Source organism: Saccopteryx leptura, chromosome 2, assembly GCF_036850995.1.
Source record: "Saccopteryx leptura isolate mSacLep1 chromosome 2, mSacLep1_pri_phased_curated, whole genome shotgun sequence".
Lineage (NCBI taxonomy): Eukaryota > Metazoa > Chordata > Mammalia > Chiroptera > Emballonuridae > Saccopteryx > Saccopteryx leptura.
This window is the reverse complement of record NC_089504.1, coordinates 159,122,138-159,141,993: the sequence shown is the minus strand read 5'-3', so window position 1 is coordinate 159,141,993 and position 19,856 is coordinate 159,122,138. Positions and strand designations below refer to the sequence as shown.

Genomic DNA, 19,856 nt, shown 5'->3' with positions numbered 1-19,856 from the left:
AAATCCAGGGGCAGAGTACTTACAGAAACCTGAAGAAAAACTGACCTGAGAACCTTGTGACAAGCCACTCACTGTCACCTTGAGCTCACAGCAGTTTGCTAATGCTGCTCATTGTACCACTTAGGAGAGGAAGTAGTGTACGTTTACATGTGTTTTTGTTTTTCATTTTCATGGTCACCCTAACAAAGCAACAATGGCTAGAGAGCTACAGATTGGAAATACAACCTCCAGAGCAATGGAGCCAGGAGGTGTGACGGAGGAGGATGTGCCTGTGCAGGTACAGGAGGGTCTTAAGGAGGCTGGTGCTGGCTGGGCCCTGCCATCCTAAGGGGGCCCCAGGTGCCTGGAAAGAGGCAGTGCCCTGCAGAGAGCCTTGCTGACAGCAGGGAGCAGCAACCAGCATCTTCCCTGCATTGCAGATTCTAGTCTGGGCCTTGGATCTGAGAAACTGGTCACCCAGTTCTATGACCAAGTAGCATAGAACCCTTGATGGATTATTCTGCTTCTCAAAGAAATAGAAGAAGCCAAACTAACCACTTATGTCTGGTCTTTTCCTGGCAAAAGCCTGCCATCTTTTTTTTTTTTTTTTTAATAATTTTTATTTATTTATTTATTTTTACAGAGACAGATCGAGAGTCAGAGAGAAGGATAGACAGACAGGAACACAGAGAGATGAGAAGCATCAATCATCAGTTTTTCGTTGCGACACCTTAGTTGTTCATTGATTGCTTTCTCATATGTGCCTTGACCATGGGGCTACAGCAGACTGAGTAACCCCTTGCTCAAGCCAGCGACCTTGGGTTCAAGTTGGTGAGCTTTGCTCAAACCAGATGAGCCCATGCTCAAGCTGGCGACCTCAGGGTCTCGAACCTGGGTCCTCCACGTCCCAGTCCGACGCTCTATCCACTGCGCCACCGCCTGGTCAGGCTCCTGCCATCTTTCATGGTTTATTTTTTTTGTATCTGATGACCCTTGGGAGAAATGATTTCAATGGCATAGAAAAGATTGGACAGAAATGCTCTAGGATGTGAGTGCTGACACTTTGGAACAGGACTGATAAATGGGACTTCCACTTTTGACTTTATATTCTCCTATATTAACTTTTCAATACAAATAATTTTAACTATATTTATTTAACAAAAAGTTTAAAATAATAGCAATAGTCTATTTGCATTTATTACCCCAAAAATACCAATAATAGTTGTAAGGAAACTAAAAGTATTACAAACTTTAGTTCTTTTGTGATGAAAAATATAAATAAGTAGAAATTACTCTTGTGCTTCTCAGAGAGAAAAAAGAATATGTGAAAACCTTCTCAAGTAATATTTCTCAAGAAAAAAAATGGTCTACAAAACTACCACTTACAACATACACACACACACACCCCTCCAAGTTTCACAAGGGGAAGAGATTCCTTGGGACACCGGGACAGGTAAACACTCCAGGGCAGGCAGACTGCTAATCAGACAGATTCAGCCCTGATGAAGGCAGCCCAGAGAGGTTGCTCCATAGGGATTTGGAAACAACCAGAGACTCCAGTTTTGCCCCATTCCTGGAATAAAGCCACCACTTGTAAAGAGAGCTGAGCTCATTTTCAGCTTTAGAATGGCCAGCGAAGTTCGGTCCCCTAATACCTATGAAAGACCTCTGAGGACCAGGTCCGGGAGTGACTCATTGCGGAGGGGCCTGAACCCACCAGACCAGCTGGCACAGTTGCAGCCAGTCCTTCCTTGCTCTGGGCCTGTGTCGCCGGTTCCCAGTGCGGGGATGTCAACTCTGAAGAGGCAAGAAGGCAGGCGTTAAACTTCCACCCGGAGGCCAGCAGTTTAGGCCGCGCTCCTGCACGGTCACCAGGACCAGTGGCAACTAGTGACAGCAGGAAACCTCCTTGTCCCCTCAGCAAGTCACATGGGCCAAGTTCTTAAAAAGCATAGAGGCCCCTGAGACCGTGGCCCTGGTGAGTGTGCTTGAGGGGAGCCAGGCTGGCTGCGCTCTTTAAAGTCCCGGGACTGTGTCCCCAGCGCCCCGCACGAGCATGCTGACCACTCCCGCAGGGTCTTGCCTCCCCTCGGCTGTCAGGGGACAGCAGCCCTGCCCCGCTGCCACGTGAGAAGGCAGAAGGCGGTAGGGATGGGTGAGGTGGGTGGGGTTGGAGATTGGGGCTAGTCCCGAACCGGGCGGGGCGAGGGGCGAGTAATGCTGGCGGAGAGGTGGGAGCAAGTAGAAATGCAGTGGGGGTGCGGGAGTGGGTTGAGTGTCAGGGTGCGGAATTCGGGGCAAGGGATGCGTACAAGGGGAGCGGGAGGCGGGGAGCGGTGGTTGCCGGGTCTGGCCCATATTGGGGCCCACGGTTCGGTGGCGCCGCCTGGCGTGAACTAGGGTGGAGGCTTGATGCTTGGGGACTAGGGCGGGGCGCAGAGCAGCTGCGGCGGGGGCCAGGGAGAGGGGCTCGGGGGCCGCGGGAATGCGCGCCGGGACAGGGAGGCCGGGCCCTGGCGCGAGGCGCACGGGTGGAGCCGCAGTGAGCTAGTAGAGGTCCAGAGCGGCCGAGCGCTGCTCGGCGGAGCGCCGGCCAGCACAGGCGGTAAGAGGTAATCGCAGGCCGTGGCCGGACCGGGGACCGGACCCTAGCGGATGATTGGAACCAGCCTCTGGGAGTTCTGCTGGGCACCCCGGGAAGTTGTGGGCGCAGCAGGGCTGGAGAGCGGGGCTCGGGACTTCCTGCGGTCCCTTTGGGATAACTGAGGTCCCTGTGCTGCTGGAGGTCCCTGCAGAGCCGGGTTCTCAGCTGAGTAAAGGGTTCCTAGGGGTGGCCGGAGGCTGAGGGGAAATGCTTTCCGGAGGGTGTCTCCCCGGTCAGTCGGGAAGCACGACTTGGACTTTTTAAACCCCGGAGGCTCAGGGGACACAGGCCCGCGGGGAGGGAGGGAGGACACCCCAGGCTGGTCTAGTAGCGCCAGGCTCTCTGCACAGCTCTTGGTTTTGTTACTACTAATGTTGCCTCCTACATCCCTTTATGGAATGTTTTAAAGGTAACCCTTTAGCAAGCGTGCAGGACGTGATTCTTGACCTGTCTGCTGGTTACTTTGCGTTCAAGTACAAGAGTGGGAAACTTACCTGACTTGACAGTGATCCCTTCTTTTAGGGGTTGTCCTGACCGTAAGTGTCAGGGACGCGCAGTACTTGCTTTGCTGTCCACACTCCGGTGGACAGGACTCATCCTAGAATGTGGAGCTCCTGGGTATGAATTTTTGTGACCTAGACTTTAGTGACAAGTGGAGTTAGCGGTATTTATTTTATCAAGTTGTCGCCGAAACATGCCGTTTAAAAGTGGTTAAATGCAAACAGCTGAGACGTAAATTATGCGTTGGTCTCTGGGACCCAAGAATGATGACAACACGATGTGTGTGTCACTTCACTGGCAGTCCATCCGTGTGCCATGAGGAGTATTGCAAAACAATGAAAGGATCAGAGAGGAAGAGAGGCATTGCTTTCCCTCAGGTCAGTGTGTTCAGGTCAACATCAGCTAATTTGTCCCATATTGTATGGGCGCAGCAGTTCAGTTCATGTTGAGATGAGCATCTAATAGGGGAGCGCATGTGTTCCTGGGAAATAATTCAGACGCTATACTGTTATAACAACCAGACAGTGCTGTTTAGGGTAGCCAGCAAAGGTTAGCTGGCTCAAAGCTGGTGTGTGTGTGGGGGGGGGGGGGGGGGGGGGGGGGGGGGGCATGTGCACGATCGGGATCCACCCGGCATGTCCACCAGAGGGCGATGCTCGGCCCATCTGGGCCATTACTCTGTTGCAACCAGAGTCGTTCTAGCACCTGAGGTGGAGGCCATGGAGCCATCCTCAGCGCCATAGGCCAACTTTGCTCCCATGGAGCCTTGGCTGCGGGAGGAGAAAGAGAGATAGAGGGAGGGAGGGAGGATGGATGGATGGATGGATGGATAAGGGGAAAGGTGGAGAAGCAGATAAGCGCTACTTCTGTGTGCCCTGGCTGGGGATCGAACCCTGGACTTCCACACACCGGGCAAACACTCTACCGCTGAGCCAACCAGCCAGGGCTTCAAAGCTGTCTTAACAGCATTTAAGAAAATTATGTTTTGCTAATGAGAAAGTAAATTTTGACCCAGTTTCCTTGAATGTTACTTATATTTTAAGTGGTATTCATTTTCTTTTTAAAATAATTTTTCTAGTCTTCAATTACAGTTGATGTACAATATTATGTTAGTTTCTGGTGTGCAATCCAGTTACTGTGTTAGACATTTATGTAACTAACGAAGTGATCATCCCAATAAATCTAATTATTCATCTCACACCATGTATAGTTATTTTCTTAATGAAAATAACTTGTACACTATACATATGAAATTTAAAATTACTTCTCTGTATTTATCACAGCCATTTTATAAAACTTCATTCACACAAAGAATTTAACCAATAATTAGTCTTTAGGATGTTACTATTACTTGAAATGCACCTAACAGATGAAATAGGACATACATTTTTTAGGATTTTATTTCAGTATTGCACATAAGTACATTAGTAAACACATAGCTTGTGTAATGTACTAAAATATGTCATTTACATTTTTTTTAATTTTATTTATTAATTTTTAGAGAGGAGAGAGAGAGAAAGGGGGAGGAGCTGGAAGCATCAACTCCCATATGTGCCTTGACCAGGCAAGCCCGGGGTTTCGAACCGGCGACCTCAGCATTTCCAGGTCGATGCTTTATCCACTGCGCCACCACAGGTCAGGCAAATTTTTTAATTTATTGATTTTAGAGAGAGAGAGGAAGGGAGAGAGAAAGAAACATCAACTTGTTGTTCCACCTACCTATGCCTTACTGGTTGATTCTTGTATGTGCCCCGACTGGGGATAGAACCCTTGTTGTATCAGGACAACGCTCTAAACAACTGAGCTACCCGGCCAGAGCAGTATTATCAGAACATTCTAAACAGTGAAAAGGCCTCTGAGAAACATTTGACCCTGTAACGAAACCCTGGGTCTGACCTGATTATTGTAAAGTCTCCTTCACCCCTCCCCCCTCTATTGAATCGTGGCCATTACCAACATTGTGTAGCATTTGTCATATTATTTTGATTTTGATCAGTTTTTTACAAATATCTGCCTCTCCCCTAGATTGTGAACGAACCTCCTGAGGGTAAGCACCATATCCTAATTATTTTAGTATTGACAGTGCCACAGACATAGGTGTTTGATTAATGTTTCCCCAATTAAAGAGGGAAAGATACCCAATATATGTGACTGTATACAGCACACATGTGTCTCTAAAAGCTATGTTTTTGCAATTTCAGTAAAATAGTGAATTTAAATTTAATCTTAATTTTCATTCTTCCAGTGGTGGGAAATTCTTCATCATGATTACTAGGTTAGTACTCTACTGCTTGCTTTGTAAAACCTCTGCATCTTCAAAGGTATAACTTGGCAGTGGTTAATGTCAACAGTTTCTTCGCTCTTACATTTTCTTTAATTTGAAGAAGTAGTGGTTTACTTTAAATTGCTGTTAACTAATGATGTTAAATGCAAAAATCACTTAATGTTTTTCATTCAGTTTACTTGATTATTTCCATAAATTATTGCTCATTAATTCATGAGACTTAATTGCCTATAAGCTCTAAAATGAATCTTTTATCATAGAATATAGAAGAGATTTCTGGTTATATACTAATAGAAATAGAGTTGAATAAGAAAAGTTAAATTATATGTATACTGTAGAAAGTGCTATTTCTGAAAACGCAGAAAACATTTTGAAAGATGTGATTTGTGTCAGGAATATAAATAGAGGACTAAAATACCATAATTATAAGGCTGAAAGGTTTCATTTGCTAAGCAAAAGTAAAGATAATGTCTGAACTGTTGTTAGCATATCACTAATATTTAACAATTTTAAACACTCTGGACTGGAAGAAAAGTCAAAGTTTAAAATGTAGTCTAACTAATGTTTCCAAACATATTTTAAAGTGTGGTAGAGAAAGATAACTCAAAAGACAATGCTGTCATCTGACTAGTCAGCCTGATGTATAATTCCAGGCAGACGCATGGAAGGAGAAGCTATGCTGGACCAGCTTCAGAACTGCGAGTTCAGAACCTTAGAAAATCAGCACACCCTCTCTGGGCTCCATTTCCCAATCTGTAAAATGAGGAGGACAAACTAGACCACTTCTAAGATTCTTCTAGTTCTAACCTGTTATGATTCCATATTTCTTCCATAGTTAAGGAGTAAGATTCCTAAAGGATGTACTTTGGATTTATATAGAGAAATTACCTTCTAATTGACCATGCTGTGTTTATAGTCAATGCATTGTGTGCTCTTTAGACTGATTTATCTTGTGTTGCCAATATGATAAGACTCTATGCAGTGCAGTGGTATGCCAAAGTAACCCTATAATTTTATTTATTATAATTATAATAAATAATGCCTCAGCAACCCTTTAGAAAGTGATGTACTGCCTGACCAGTGGTGGCACAGTGGATAGAGCGTCGGACTGGGATGCAGAGGACCCAGGTTCGAGACCCCAAGGTCACCAGCTTGAGCGCAGGCTCATCTGGTTTGAGCAAAAGCCCACCAGCTTGAACCCAATGTCGCTGGCTCCAGCAAGGGGTTACTCGGTCTGCTGAAGGCCAGCAGTCAAGGCACATATGAGAAAGCAATCAATGAACAACTAAGGTGTTGCAATGCACAATGAAAAACTAATGATTGATGCTTCTCATCTCTCTCCATTCCTGTCTGTCTGTCCTTGTCTATCTCTCTCTCTGACTCACTCTCTGTCTCTGTAAAAAAATAAAAAAATTTAAAAAAAATAAATAGAAAAGAAAGTGATGTACTATTAAATTCATTTTCAATTTAAGAGTAGTGACTTTTTAAAATTATTCACTTATTAAAACTTTGAAGATTAATGTGTGTGTTCAAATGAACACATCAGTGAAATGTCTAAAGAAAATGTTTAAATAAGTGAAAAAGTCTAGTGGTGTTTGTAAATCTTCAGAGAAGTCACTTAAAAACCTTATTAATTTAATAATGGACAGGATATGGACAGAGTAATGGAGCAGGAAAGATGTGTGAATGGTCGGAAAGGCAGCCAGTGTGGCATAAATAGCCTTGGAAGACAGTCACATGTCCAGTTACATTCCAGACTATCTACAGTTTCCTGTCAGTTGAACTGAAACTGGATTGGCTGTTAATTTTTTCTCTGAATGTTAAAACACTAACTGTGGAAAGGATAATTTAATATGAATTTCTGGAAGGAATGATTACTTCATTCAAGTATTTCAAGAAGAAATAGTGTGAATACAAAGTTATGTGTATTTTTATTTTTATTCAGTGAGAGGAGAGGAGGCAGAGAGACAGAATCCTAGGTGTGCTCTGACCGGGATCCACCTGGCAAGCCCACTAGGGGGCGATGCTCTGCCCAGCTGGGACCATGCTTTCCACCAGCTCTTCTTAGTTCCTGAGGGTGAAGCCATGGAGCCATGCTCAGTGGCCAGGGCCAACCTGTTCCAATCGAACCATGGCTGCAGGAGGAGAAGTGAGAGAGAGAAGCAAGAGGAGGAGGGATGGAGAAGCAGATTGACGCTTCTCCTGTGTGTCCTGACTGGGAATCAAACCCAGGACATCCACACGCTGGGCCAGTGCTCTACCACTGAGCCAACCCACCAGGGATGTTATATGTATTTTTAATTTTGCCATTCTTGAGCATAAAACATAGAAGACATTTGTTTTCAACTAACACAGTTGTTTAAATTGTTTCCAACTTAAAATTAGCTCTCACTAAGCTTTTAAGTCACAGAAGGTTAAAGAGAAGGATGAGTTCTTTCCTTTGACTAAAGATGAAAAGTGTTAATCATGTTTACCGTAGGCAAATACAGATTTAAGAGAGTATAACTTTTCAGGTGTTCATAAGTGATACAAATTCCTATAGGAAACAGAAAACATAAGGATAATAATAATAATATGTAAGTGGCAGGCACTATTATAAGTACATTCATACATTCTTATTTAATAAATAAAATAAGTAGATTAAAAATAGAATTTAGCCTGACCAGTGGTGGCGCAGTTGGTTGAGCATTGGCCCAGGATGCTGAGAGCCCTGGGTTGAAACCCCAAGGTCTCTGGTGGTCTTGAGCACAAGAATGCTAGCTTGAGCACGGGGTCACTGGCTTCAGTGCAGGATCATTGACTTGATCTCAAGGTCACTGGCTTGAGCCCAAAGGTCACTGACTTGAAGTCCAAGGTCACTGGCTTGAGCCCAAGATCGCTGACTTGAGCAAGGGGTCACCGTCTTGGCTTGAGTCCCTGGTCAAGGCACACCTGAGAAGCAATTGGTAAACAACTAAAGTGCTGCAACTACAAGTTGATGCTTCTCATCTCTCTCTACCCCCTCTCTCCCTTCCTGTGTCTCTTTTAAAAAAAGGAATTTAAAAACCATTTTATGTTTCTTCATATTTATTCTTTGACAATAAAACTATATAATCCCAGAAGTGCTTTAGAATCATTAATAAAGAATCATTAATAAATTCATGCTTTATCATTTCTGGATGAAAGTGTTGTTTCCTACCAGATGTTAGATTATTGAGAAGTTAAGTAAATAGGACCCATCTCTTTTTCCATTTAAAATTAGGGAAGAAAAGCCCTGGAAATACACAGATGTACACTAAGATAGAGGGTACCTTTAAATTATATATCTGTATTTTATAATAATAATAATACTAGAATATTTTTAAATCTATATTTATTTAAAAGACCCACAAGAATTTTTGTAGATTTATTTATATACTATAAATATACATATGTGATATGGCATTGAAAAAAATAACAAAATAAATCCTATTTCATTTTAAGCATATCAAAGCTGGTTCTAACAAAGACTTATATTTTAGAAACCTAAAATAAATAATATTTGGAACCAAACATAAAATAAAGAATATCTGGCCTGAGGCAGTGGATAGAGCATCAGACTGGCACGTGGAAGACCCAGGTTCGAAACCCCGAGGTTGCCAGCTTGAGCCCAAAGGTCGCTGGCTTGAAGCCCAAAGTCACTGGCTTGAGCAAGGGGTCACTCACTCTGCTGCAGACCCCCCCCCCCATCAAGGCACATATGAGAAAGCAATCAATGAACAACTAAGGAACCGCATCAAAGAATTAATTCTCCACATCTCCCTATCTATCCCTCTCTCTGTCTCTCTCTCTCAGTCTCTGTCACAAACACAAAAAAAAGAGTAGGTGGAACCAAACAAAGGAACTCAGTTATAAATACCACCTAGTTTCAATCACAATAAAATACCATGAATAATTTTATGACAATAAATTTGAAACGGGTAAAATAAAACTTTTTTAAAAGTTTGACTTCAGAAATAGTAAACTAAATTTGACTAAATTGACTTATGAAATAACAAACCTTCATTTGTTGGTTAACAGTTAATGAAATTCAATTTGTAATCAAGTCTTCCTCCAAACCCCCTCAAAAAATGATCTTAGTCCCTAAACTCTTTTACAGGAGATTCTGATAAAAGTTTATTTAGGAAATGTATCATTTTTCAGAATAAAATAACTTTCACAGTAAAATCCAGAAATAGTACAAAAAAAAAGTGGTCCACATTGTGCTAGAATCCCTGGCCAGAACTAGAGGACAAGAAAAAGAAATAAGAATTTGAGTTAGGAGAAGACACAAACCTGTCCTTAGTAGCAGATGACATGATGTGTGTCTTCCACAGAAATCCAAAGGACTGTGCTAACCATGAGGGTTCCTGACAAGAGGAAGAGCTTCCTCACAGGTTGCTGGATATCAGACTAATATTTAAAGATAAGTTCCTAAGTACCAGTGACAAATGATCAGGAATTTTAATGCAAAAACAATTTAGAATAAAAAATTAGAAAAATGATTAAGTATCTAGGAATAAATCTAAGGAAAGAAAGGTATGTGAGACCTGCAGGGCAGTGTCCTAGAGCACCAGTGAAGGTCAAACAGAAACTCTTCATTAAGAAATGTGGTGCTTACTAGTGGGAAAATCTATTGTAAAGAAGTCAATGTGGTTCTTCTATCAACTGAGCACAATTTCAATCCAAACCATGTCTCAGATTTTTGTGGAACTTGACAAGCTATACCTAAATTTCACATGGAAGAAATAAAAGGATAAAACCTTTTGCAGCCTGACTAGGCAGTGGTGCAGTGGATAGAGCGTCGGACTGGGATGTGGAGGACCTAGGTTCAAGACTCTGAGGTCACCAGCTTGAGCGCAGGCTCATCTGGTTTGAGCAAAGCTCACCAGCTTGGACCCAAGGTCGCTGGCTCGAGCAAGGGGTTACTTGGTCTGCTGAAGGCCCGCGGTCAAGGTACATATGAGAAAGTAATCAATGAACAACTAAGGTGTAGCAACGAAAAACTGATGATTGATAACTTGGAACAACACAGTGGGAGACATGAGCGAATGAGCGACCCGGAGTCACGTAAATCTAGAATCGAGGCCGTTAGGTGTCCCGCTGGTGGGTGTGATTGTCATGGGGAACCTTCAGTCCTTTTCTTCAGGAGATGGAAAACAAATGTCACATGTCATTTAATCTGCAAGTTCAAAGGTTCTGCTTTTTCCTTTCATGCTCTTCTATGGGAGTGAGTGAAGTTTTCTACATTGCCTTAACTCTGGACCAGCTTCTAACGGCCTGATTTCCATGTCGCTCTTTGGTCTTGGTAATTCAAAGCTACATATTGGGGTCAATTCCAAGAGTAGAAGAGGGGAAGGGTCTTTTGTTATTTTGACAAGTTTATTTTGAATTCTGTTTCCTTTTTCAAGAGTCAGAACAGAATTATGAAAAAGGTGTGAAAATGACATAACACCATGGGCTAGGTCTCCTGGCATTAGCAAATTTCTGTCTTAAGGGTGACCACTTGAATCAGGCAGGTAAGGGCTGAAAGAAGCTATTGGAACTTTTTCACTGGCTGAAAATTTAATTAGATATACCTTTTCATTGTAATGTATTTGTGCCAAGTTCAACCTACTATGTCCTTGAAGATTTGCACCAAATCAGGAATGGTGAAAAATCGCATTTGGGCTGCCCATGAGCCATACCCAACCCTAGCAGACACTTGATGAACATGGAACTCTCTCTGGCTAAGCCTACTTGTGACCCTCAAAATCCTATTCAATGTGTTCCAGGAAATTACAAACATTGACACAAAATTGACTTGCCCAGCCCTAGTCCACATTATATGATGTCTAATTTGTAAGTCAAGTAACAATGACTTTAGTTTCAATATATTGTTACAAAAGGGAATCCAGTATAATACAAACCCCACCTTTGCTGTTAAGCCATTCCCAAGTCTTTACTAAAACTGGCCTTTTCTAGGGTCAGCTTAATTGCAGGCCCATCCTTCTGTACTCAGCCTCCAGGCATGGGAGGACCAGCGCTTGTTCTTCGGCCATCTTTTCTTCTCCTGTCCCTCAAATGACCACAGTCCAATGGCAGGGTCAGATGATGTTTATCTCCTGTGTCCACACTCTCATGTCTACTAGACATTTCCAACGTAACATTTTCAAGCTGAACTCATGATTTCTGTGCCCCAAACCTGTATGTCCTCTGGTATCTTCATGTTGGTAAATTACCTTTCTCCGGGGACAAAACCCCTGGCATCCTGTTAAGCTCCTCTCAGCCCCACCCTGGAACTCCACTCATCAGCACTTGGTACTGTTCCCACCTTCATAATCTGCAGACGCAGCCTCTTCTCAACACCTTCTCTGTGTCCACCGCCACCTTTCTGGTCACAGCACAGAGTCCTCACAGGACCTGCTTTCACCAGTGCCCAAGCCCTCCCGCATTCTCACCACAGCCAACCAGAGTGGTCCTCTGAAGATGTAAGCTGCTTAGTACACTCTTCTGTTCAAAACCCTCCTGTCCTTTCCCAGCACACTTAAAGCAGAAGCCTAAGTTGGCACTGTCTCCTGTGATCTGTCTGCCTCCCCACCCACCTCTCTGACCTGCTTGGCCACCTGTCTCCTCCTGGCTGGCTCTGCTCCAGCCACCCCATCCTTGCCTCCCTGAACGTGTCTGGTCTGTGCCTTTCTAAGAACCTGGTTCTGTGGGGGGCTCAGCTTGTCACTCAGGTATCACCCTTTCAGGAGACTCACAACCCTCTCTGACCCTTATTGTCCTCCATGCTCCTCCCCAGCTTTCTGTCTCTCCATGACACACAGCATCTGGCATCTCTTGTGTTGGAATGTCTTTCCTACTCAAGTAATGCTGCTTCAGCTGTGGTTCTATTCTGTTTGGCACCAGTGCCTTGCACATAGTAGGCCTCTCTCAGTCACTACTACATGCTGCATCCTACACAGATGCAGTGTGTGGGGAAAGGAACACAGAGGGAGCCCCATCCCTTTCTTCTCTTCCCTATTCCCTTGTTATCAAACTTACCTTTCTTCTCAAGGCTCAAGTCCTGCCCTTGCGTGAGAACATGGCCTCCCTTTTGAACTCACTAATTAAGTCACATCAACACCGTGAAGAGGTTTTGTCCCACACCTCTCCTTTCACCCTCCTTCCTTTCACTGATTCTGGTTGCTGGGTGAGCAGCCAGACCCTCCACCCTCCTCATCCCTCAGGACCCCATCCCACCATGTCAAACACCCACAGCCTTCTCTATCTTGAAAATGCTTCCATTGGGCCTGTGTGCTACTTTTACCCATTCATGTCTCTCCTTCAAGTTCTAGATTCATTGTGTAAGTGTTGTCTCTACTACTCCCTTATATACTGCTTCCAAACCCCTTGCCTAGGCTTTCTGGGTTTTTGTTTTGTTTTGGTTTGGTATTTTTGTATTTTTCCAAAGTGAGATGGGGGGGGGGACTCCCACATGCACCCAACTGGGATCCACCCAGCATGTCCACCAGGGGTGATGCCCTGCCCATCTGGGGCATTGCTCCGTTGCAACCAGAGCCATTCCAGAGGCCAAGGAGCTGTCCTTAGCACCCGAGCCAGCTTTGCTCCAATGGAGCCTTGGCTGCAGGAGGGGAAGAGAGAGATAGAGAGAAAGAAGAGGGGGAGGTTGGAGAAGCAGGTGGGTGCTTCTCCTGTGTGCCCTGACCGGGAATTGAACCCAGGACTTCCACACACTGGGCCGACGCTCTACCACTGAGCCAACTGGCCAAGGCGCCCTTGCCCAGGCTTTTGATTTTGTCCCTATCCTTCTGCTAAGTGGTCACTTGAAGACCATCTGTGGCCTCCTTATTGTGAGATCACAGGGCCTCTTCTTCACATCCATCCTTCAAGGTTCTGAAAAACATTGAAACTGTTAGTCACTTTCTGCAAAGTCACCCATCAGTCTCCTCAATTCAGGGCTACCCCAGTTCTGAGCCTTGCTCTCAAGGGAACATGCCTTCTGAGACCTGAAGGGCATCCCACAGGGAGTCAGGCTTTCAGGGTCCTGGGCCACCTTTCTCCACCCCACCCCTCTAGGATGCCTGGCCTCTGCTGGCCCCGCAGTGTCCAGTCTTTACAACCACTTTCCGCTTATAGTTACAATTTTCTAAGAGAAAATTGTCAGAAGACTAAAGGGAAAACAATAATGAAAATGAAATATAAAAGGGTAAAGCAAGTTTTCAGAGCACACAAGTTCTAAGAATCTAATAAAACCTAGACTGTGGACTCTCCGGCAGAATCTATCCGGCACACACTGAGTGTGTCCCTTTCCCCCGCACTACCCAGGGAGGCCCTCTGGTCTCCCACTCTGCTCAGTCTCAGGCCCTCACCCACCCTATCAGATCACGTGTCCTTCACGAAGTACCCACCCCATACCAGCCGTCTTTTCAGGCACCAAGGGCAATGAGCCAGCACCGTTTCCTCTTCACCTCCTGTGCTGCGTTTCCCACAATGTCCACCTCTAAGCACTGCTCTTTGCACTGTGGTCCTCACCAGGCGAAGAGGAGCCACCCTGTAGACCCCCTTCCCAGCTGCTTCTCACCTGGTCTCCAGCTTCCTGCTGACACTCACTCAGATCTCCCGCCACTGCTTTCCATGCACACAGTCGCCACACCGAAGTCTTCATCTCGTCCTCCAGTCTCAGGTCGGCAGCCCTCCCCATGTCCTTCTCTCTAAACCCCCCATAACTTTCCCGCTCACCAGGCACGGGCACATAAGGCTCCTCTTGCACTTGCACCTCTCTCATTCCTGGCTCTGGACAGACACTACATTGCATTATTTTTGTTTGCAGAACGTGTCTCCTCTCTGTCCTTCCTCTTTTCCATTTGCTCTTCCTGTCATCCTGCTCGGCCTTCAGCACTCACTCAGAGGTCACCACACCCTGCCAGAGTCCCTGTGACCTATATAGGGGACCCTTCTTTCTTGAACAACCCTTCCGCATCTCTCTCCTCTCTCGAACTGGGTTAGTGGCTCTCTAGTCCTTTGGTTCATGTGCACCACCAGCGCTTACTGAATGCCTGCTGTGTGCCAACGTGGCCACGGCCTAGCTCCATGCTCACGGCAGCCATTCAATTCCCTGCTTTCTAACGTGACGCCCTGTTCAGTCACACAGTCACAAGTTTTCCCACCACCGTGGGAATGGCACTCTGTTCTTTTTTTCTTTTTTTTTCTTTTTTTTTTTTTTACAGGGACAGAGAGAGGGATAGACAGAGGGATAGACAGGGACAGACAGACAGGAACAGAGAGAGATGAGAAGCATCAGTCATCAGTTTTTCGTTGCGACACCTTAGTTGTTCATTGATTGCTTTCTCATATGTGCCTTGACTGCAGGCCTTCAGCAGACTGAGTAACCCCTTGCTCGAGCCAGTGACCTTGGGTCCAAGCTGGTGAGCTTTGCTCAAACCAGGTGAACCCGCACTCAAGATGGCAACCTTAGGGTCTTGAACCTGGGTCCTCTGCATCTCAGTCCGGTGCTCTATTCACTGTGCCACTGCCTGGTCAGGCGGCGCTCTATTCTTACAATGCTCTCCCTTTGTCCTTCCTGCCCCTAAATCCACATCTCCCAAGCCCAGCTCAAATCCCACCTTTTAATATTAAGAGCCTCCATCAGTGAAACCTTCTGCCCTTCTAGAGCTCTCTATTCTCCTGAATTTTCCCATCTCCACAGTTAGATCTCAAGATAGACCATGTTTAAGTTGAAGAGACAGCACCTGCAAGGGCATAAAAATAGAGTTTCAGGAACCACAGGAAGTTTGGTCTGCCCAGCATGCTGGACCAGGTCCTCTGGTGGTGCACACTGGCCATGGCTCTGTCCTGTGCCCCAGAGACAGACGTCCGTGAGCGTGAAGTGAGGGACTAGGGCCAAGGGCAGAGTCAGGGGCCTTGTGACAGTCTGGGGTGGATGGCATCCCTCCAAGCCAGGGGGATGGCTGTGGGGTCTCTGTAGGAGTCAGAATTGACAGCTTGGAGGGGAAGCAGGATATATCCTAGAATAATTCCCTGACATCTGATATCTTTCATGGGAGTGAGCAGTTTCATGTTCAGTAATCAAGTTTCTCAATGGAAACTTATTGCCGTCCAAGAACACGCAGCGTAGAGCAGATGGCCGTCACCATAAGGGGCAAGCAGACTCATGGATACATGAAGACCGAGATTTCTCTACAGAGCTCAAATGGCCAAAACAAAGAGTTGGAGGTTTACTCTAAAAGAGGGTTTACATTTGCCTATATCTTTTAGATCACGGGGAGTAAAAATTTGTTTATTTGCCTTCAAACCAATTCCTAAAAATCAATGTTTTAAGCCTCTTAAGGGTCAACCTGATACAGTTTTTTTTACTCGCCTGGAGAATTGTCTGTGCACCAACCACTTAGCCCACTTTCCTCATTGCACAGACTGGTGGTGAGAATGGCGGGCTGTCTTTCTCCAGTTTGGAGCAGCTGGCCCATGTGTGTAGAGGTGACATGGAGAGCATCTTGTGGGCTCTGTCCCTGCATCTGAGGGGCACTGTCATCTTCACAAAGGGGGCTACAGCTCTAACTTCCCTCAGTCCGAGAGGCAATCACTGAGTACGGCCATGGTCCCCACCTCATAGATAGAGACATGGGCTCCTGTTGGGGATGTGCAAAGAGAAAAAGTCCAAAGGAAAGTAAAAATGGAGGAGGTACAGGTTAATACGAAAGAAGTTATGAAGGTGGAACGAGTGCGGTGGCCTTTGGGAGCACATTGCTCTGACCTCACATGAGCATAACGAGTGAGGTTAGGAACTGGTCAGCTGCACAGGAAGCCCCAGAGCTCCTGTAGAGACAGAGCCCTGAAGAGCCCAGGGTGGATTTAGGAGGCCAGAAATGGTCCCTGTCCCTGAGGCAAATCACTTCTCTTTTTAGCTCTTGCTTTCTCATCTCTGAAGGGGCTTAAGTAACCTGTGTTTGTCTCATTTATGCCACACTTGTGTAGGGTAGCATAGCTCGGTGCTGTTTTGGTTCTGGAAACCATAGTTTATCTCTGCACAGCACAAAGTGGGTGATATGTACAGACACACAGAGACAAGTATATATGTCACATACTTGTACATGCACATACATGCATATACCTTCACATGTGCCCAGCACATGCATATACACAGATACCAAGATGCACATACACGTGCAAACACAAACATGGGCATGCACAGGCACACATATCTGCAAATGTATACATGCATACATGTACACATACATGTGCACGCAGATTTATGACATGCACACACATGAGAAGTCATTGTGTGTGTATGTTTGTGCACATGTATGCATACTTTGCACATAGGAACACAACATGTACACATATATGCATGTGTAGAAACATACAAATACTGTATACTGCATACACACAAAAGCCAGTCTGTGCATGCATGTGTACATGTGTGTGTGCATGTACATGCCCATTTACACACATTTAAACAATCATGTGCTCGCGCTTGCATAGACACATACATGTACACACAGGTGTAAACATGTATAGGTGTGGGCATGTGTGTGTACACACATGCACGCATAGGCACATGCTTATACACCCACAAGTGCATGTACATGCACACACAAACATTCACACTCATGAACACAGACGGGGCTGTGGAGAGCAGAACTTTGCAGCACATCCCATGTTGGGAAGTGGAAGATAGCACCCAATGATGCTATATACCAACCCCAATGCACAATGACACCGGACCCTTTGGGCAGTTGGACTACTGCTTACCTGTCCTGCCTGATATTAACAAGAATGTCCCCTTACAGGTTGGCAGTCTGGAACAATGGGCGACTGGAGCTTCCTTGGTAGACTGTTGGAGAATGCACAGGAGCACTCCACAGTCATCGGCAAGGTCTGGCTGACGGTCCTGTTCATCTTTCGGATACTGGTGCTGGGAACTGCTGCAGAGGAGGTGTGGGGAGACGAGCAGTCAGACTTCACCTGCAACACCCAGCAGCCGGGCTGCGAGAATGTCTGCTACGACAAAGCCTTCCCCATCTCCCACACCCGCTTCTGGGTCCTGCAGATCATCTTTGTGTCCACGCCCACCCTCGTCTACCTGGGGCACGTGCTGCATATCGTGCGCATGGAAGAGAAGAAGAAAGAGCGGGAGGAAGAACAGCTGAAGGGAGGCAGCCTGCACCTCAGACCCACTGGGCAGTGTGTGCCCAGTGACCATGGCCAGAAAGACGAGACCCCACTGAGGGATGACCGGGGCAAGATCCGCATCGCCGGGGCCCTGCTCCGGACCTATGTCTTTAACATCATTTTTAAGACACTGTTTGAAGTGGGCTTCATCGCCGGACAGTACTGTCTGTATGGCTTTCAGCTGAAGCCACTCTACCGCTGTGACCGGTGGCCTTGCCCCAACATCGTGGACTGCTTCATCTCCAGGCCCACGGAGAAGACCATCTTCATCATCTTCATGCTGGTCGTGGCCTGCCTGTCCCTCTTACTCAACGTGCTGGAGATCTACCACCTGGGCTGGAAGAAGCTAAAACAGGGCATGACCAACCACTATAGCCCAGACTTCCCTGAATGCAGAATGGGGGCCACAAATCCTGGGGGTAGCCCACTGCCCTCCCACCCTGTTCCAGCCATCAGCACTGTGGGGTGCCCTCCTTACTACACTCACTCTCCCTCTTCCCTGGGACAGGCAATGGCCATGGCTTATCCCAAGTCCCCTCTACCAGCAACAGACTTCAACATGGCAGCCCTGTCCCAGACACAGGGGCAGGGTCACGCTGACAAATTGTACGATAGTAGCCATCACCTGCTAATGACAGAGCAGGACTGGGCCAACCAGGAGCCCGAGCAGCAGACTTCTGTGAGGAAGGTCTCCCCACCTGTGTCCACATCTTCCTCCTCTACCCCTCCAGGCAGCCCCCAGCCACCCCCCCAGGAGGGCAGAGCAGGTGGCAAAGAGCCTGTCCTCTTGGAGAATGGGGATAGCTGCATCTCGGGAGAAAGCAGATCGGAAGTGCCCCCCGATGAGGGGCAGCAGGCAGGGAGCACCGCTGTGGAGATGCACAGACCAACTTTGCTCCCCACAGACCCCAGAGGGTCAAGCAAGGCCAGTAAGTCCAGCAGCAGTCGAGCCAGACCCAGTGACTTGGCCATCTAGGGGTGGTCTCCCCAGATAGCTTTATAATGACCTCTTTTCTAGCAACCAAAACCAAAGTGCACTTGACTGAGCAGGTAGAGAGCCCTGAGTGACAGAGCACTGGCGGGGGTGGAGATCACCGGAGAGGTCAGGGTTCTGCTCCCGCTGGCACTTGCTGTCCTTCACGTTGGAAGTGGAGTGGGGAGAGCGTCGATGCTTTCTGTGGGGCTGGAGGCAAAGTGGGGTGCGGGACTGATGGCCTTTAAAGATATTTATGGTATCCCATGAGCCCAGAAACCCACAGGCAGCCTCTGCAAGCGTTTCTGTCTCTGGGGGACTGTTCTGCGGTGATAAAGAGGCAGGTGTCTACTTCAGTTTGGGGCCATTAGGTTTTCTGTCCTGAGCTCCAGAGCCCCTGGGCAGCCCGGAAGGTCATGCTGCACTTAGCCCTATCTCTGTGCGACACCTGTAACTCAGGGTGGAAGTGCATTTGGAATATTTGCCAAACTGCACTAAAAGGGGACTTAGAGCAAGACTATGTAGTGTCGTTTGAGGTTCTGAAATCGCATGTGAAGCCCAGGCTATCCAGCACAGGCTCATGACACATGACAATGAGCAGCCCCCAGAGGCAGAGATTCGTGGGCGAGGGCACAGGGGCCGGGACAGAAGCAGGTGGAAATGCAGCCGCACTTGAGATCATGTTAACAGCTGAGGAGACGGCAATGAAACTGGCAGGCTGCCTTTGTGCTTGTTTTCAAATATTTTCTGCTTTGAATCGTACAGACAGGCCTGGTTCCCCCTGTTCTCTCTTTCAGGAAAAATGAAAGAAACATAGTACTGTAGTGGTGCTGACTGAGGGAGTGCTCATTTATCCCATTCCCAGTGGTAAAGATTTGAATTTTCTTTTGGAGAAATGCTTTGACTTGATGAGCCAGTTAATTCCTGTGAGAACATACCAAATAAAAGCAGGGGAAAACTTAAGTGCCTTTCAAATACTTGAAGTTGTGAAGTTTTTGAATGGGAAAGTAACTGCTGTTGCCAGGAAAGTTATTGATACAGATGAGTGAGTGACTACACCTTTTTAACTGTACCATGAACCTCTTCACGTTTCCTAACGATTCTTTGTGGGCAGCCGTGTGCTTTCTAAAGTGTAAATAAAAGTGTCTGGGTCCACTCCCCACGTAAGGGCATGTGTGATTTCGTGAGCGTGCTGAGTTTGTCATCGCGCGGACGGCTGCTGTGACAGGGAAGGCTGCTGTGTGGGTGGGTGTGGCTGGAAGATGACAATTTCCCGCAGCGCACTCATGCTGTTCTGTCTCTGT

General features: G+C 46.4%; 1 protein-coding gene across 4 annotated transcripts; it reads left to right on the top strand.

The window, feature by feature from the left end:
• The first annotated feature begins 264 nt into the window (after positions 1-264).
• On the top strand, positions 265-19,515 carry GJA3 (gap junction protein alpha 3). 4 transcript variants are annotated; one of them, XM_066365815.1, is made up of 2 exons: positions 265-277; positions 17,198-19,515. In XM_066365815.1, the coding sequence occupies exon 2, from the start codon at positions 17,215-17,217 to the stop codon at positions 18,553-18,555; it is 1,341 nt and encodes a 446-aa protein (XP_066221912.1). In that variant the 5' UTR covers positions 265-277; positions 17,198-17,214; the 3' UTR covers positions 18,556-19,515. The 4 variants fall into 4 exon arrangements, with proteins under 4 accessions (XP_066221912.1, XP_066221910.1, XP_066221908.1 ...); XM_066365813.1 differs by lacking the exon at positions 265-277 and adding an exon at positions 2,477-2,584; XM_066365811.1 differs by lacking the exon at positions 265-277 and adding an exon at positions 2,484-2,591.
• Positions 19,516-19,856: the final 341 nt, after the last annotated feature.

Excerpts from the sequence above, each read along its gene's own strand:
- GJA3 (XM_066365815.1), top strand. The coding sequence starts at position 17,215 with ATGGGCGACTGGAGCTTCCTTGGTAGACTGTTGGAGAATGCACAGGAG.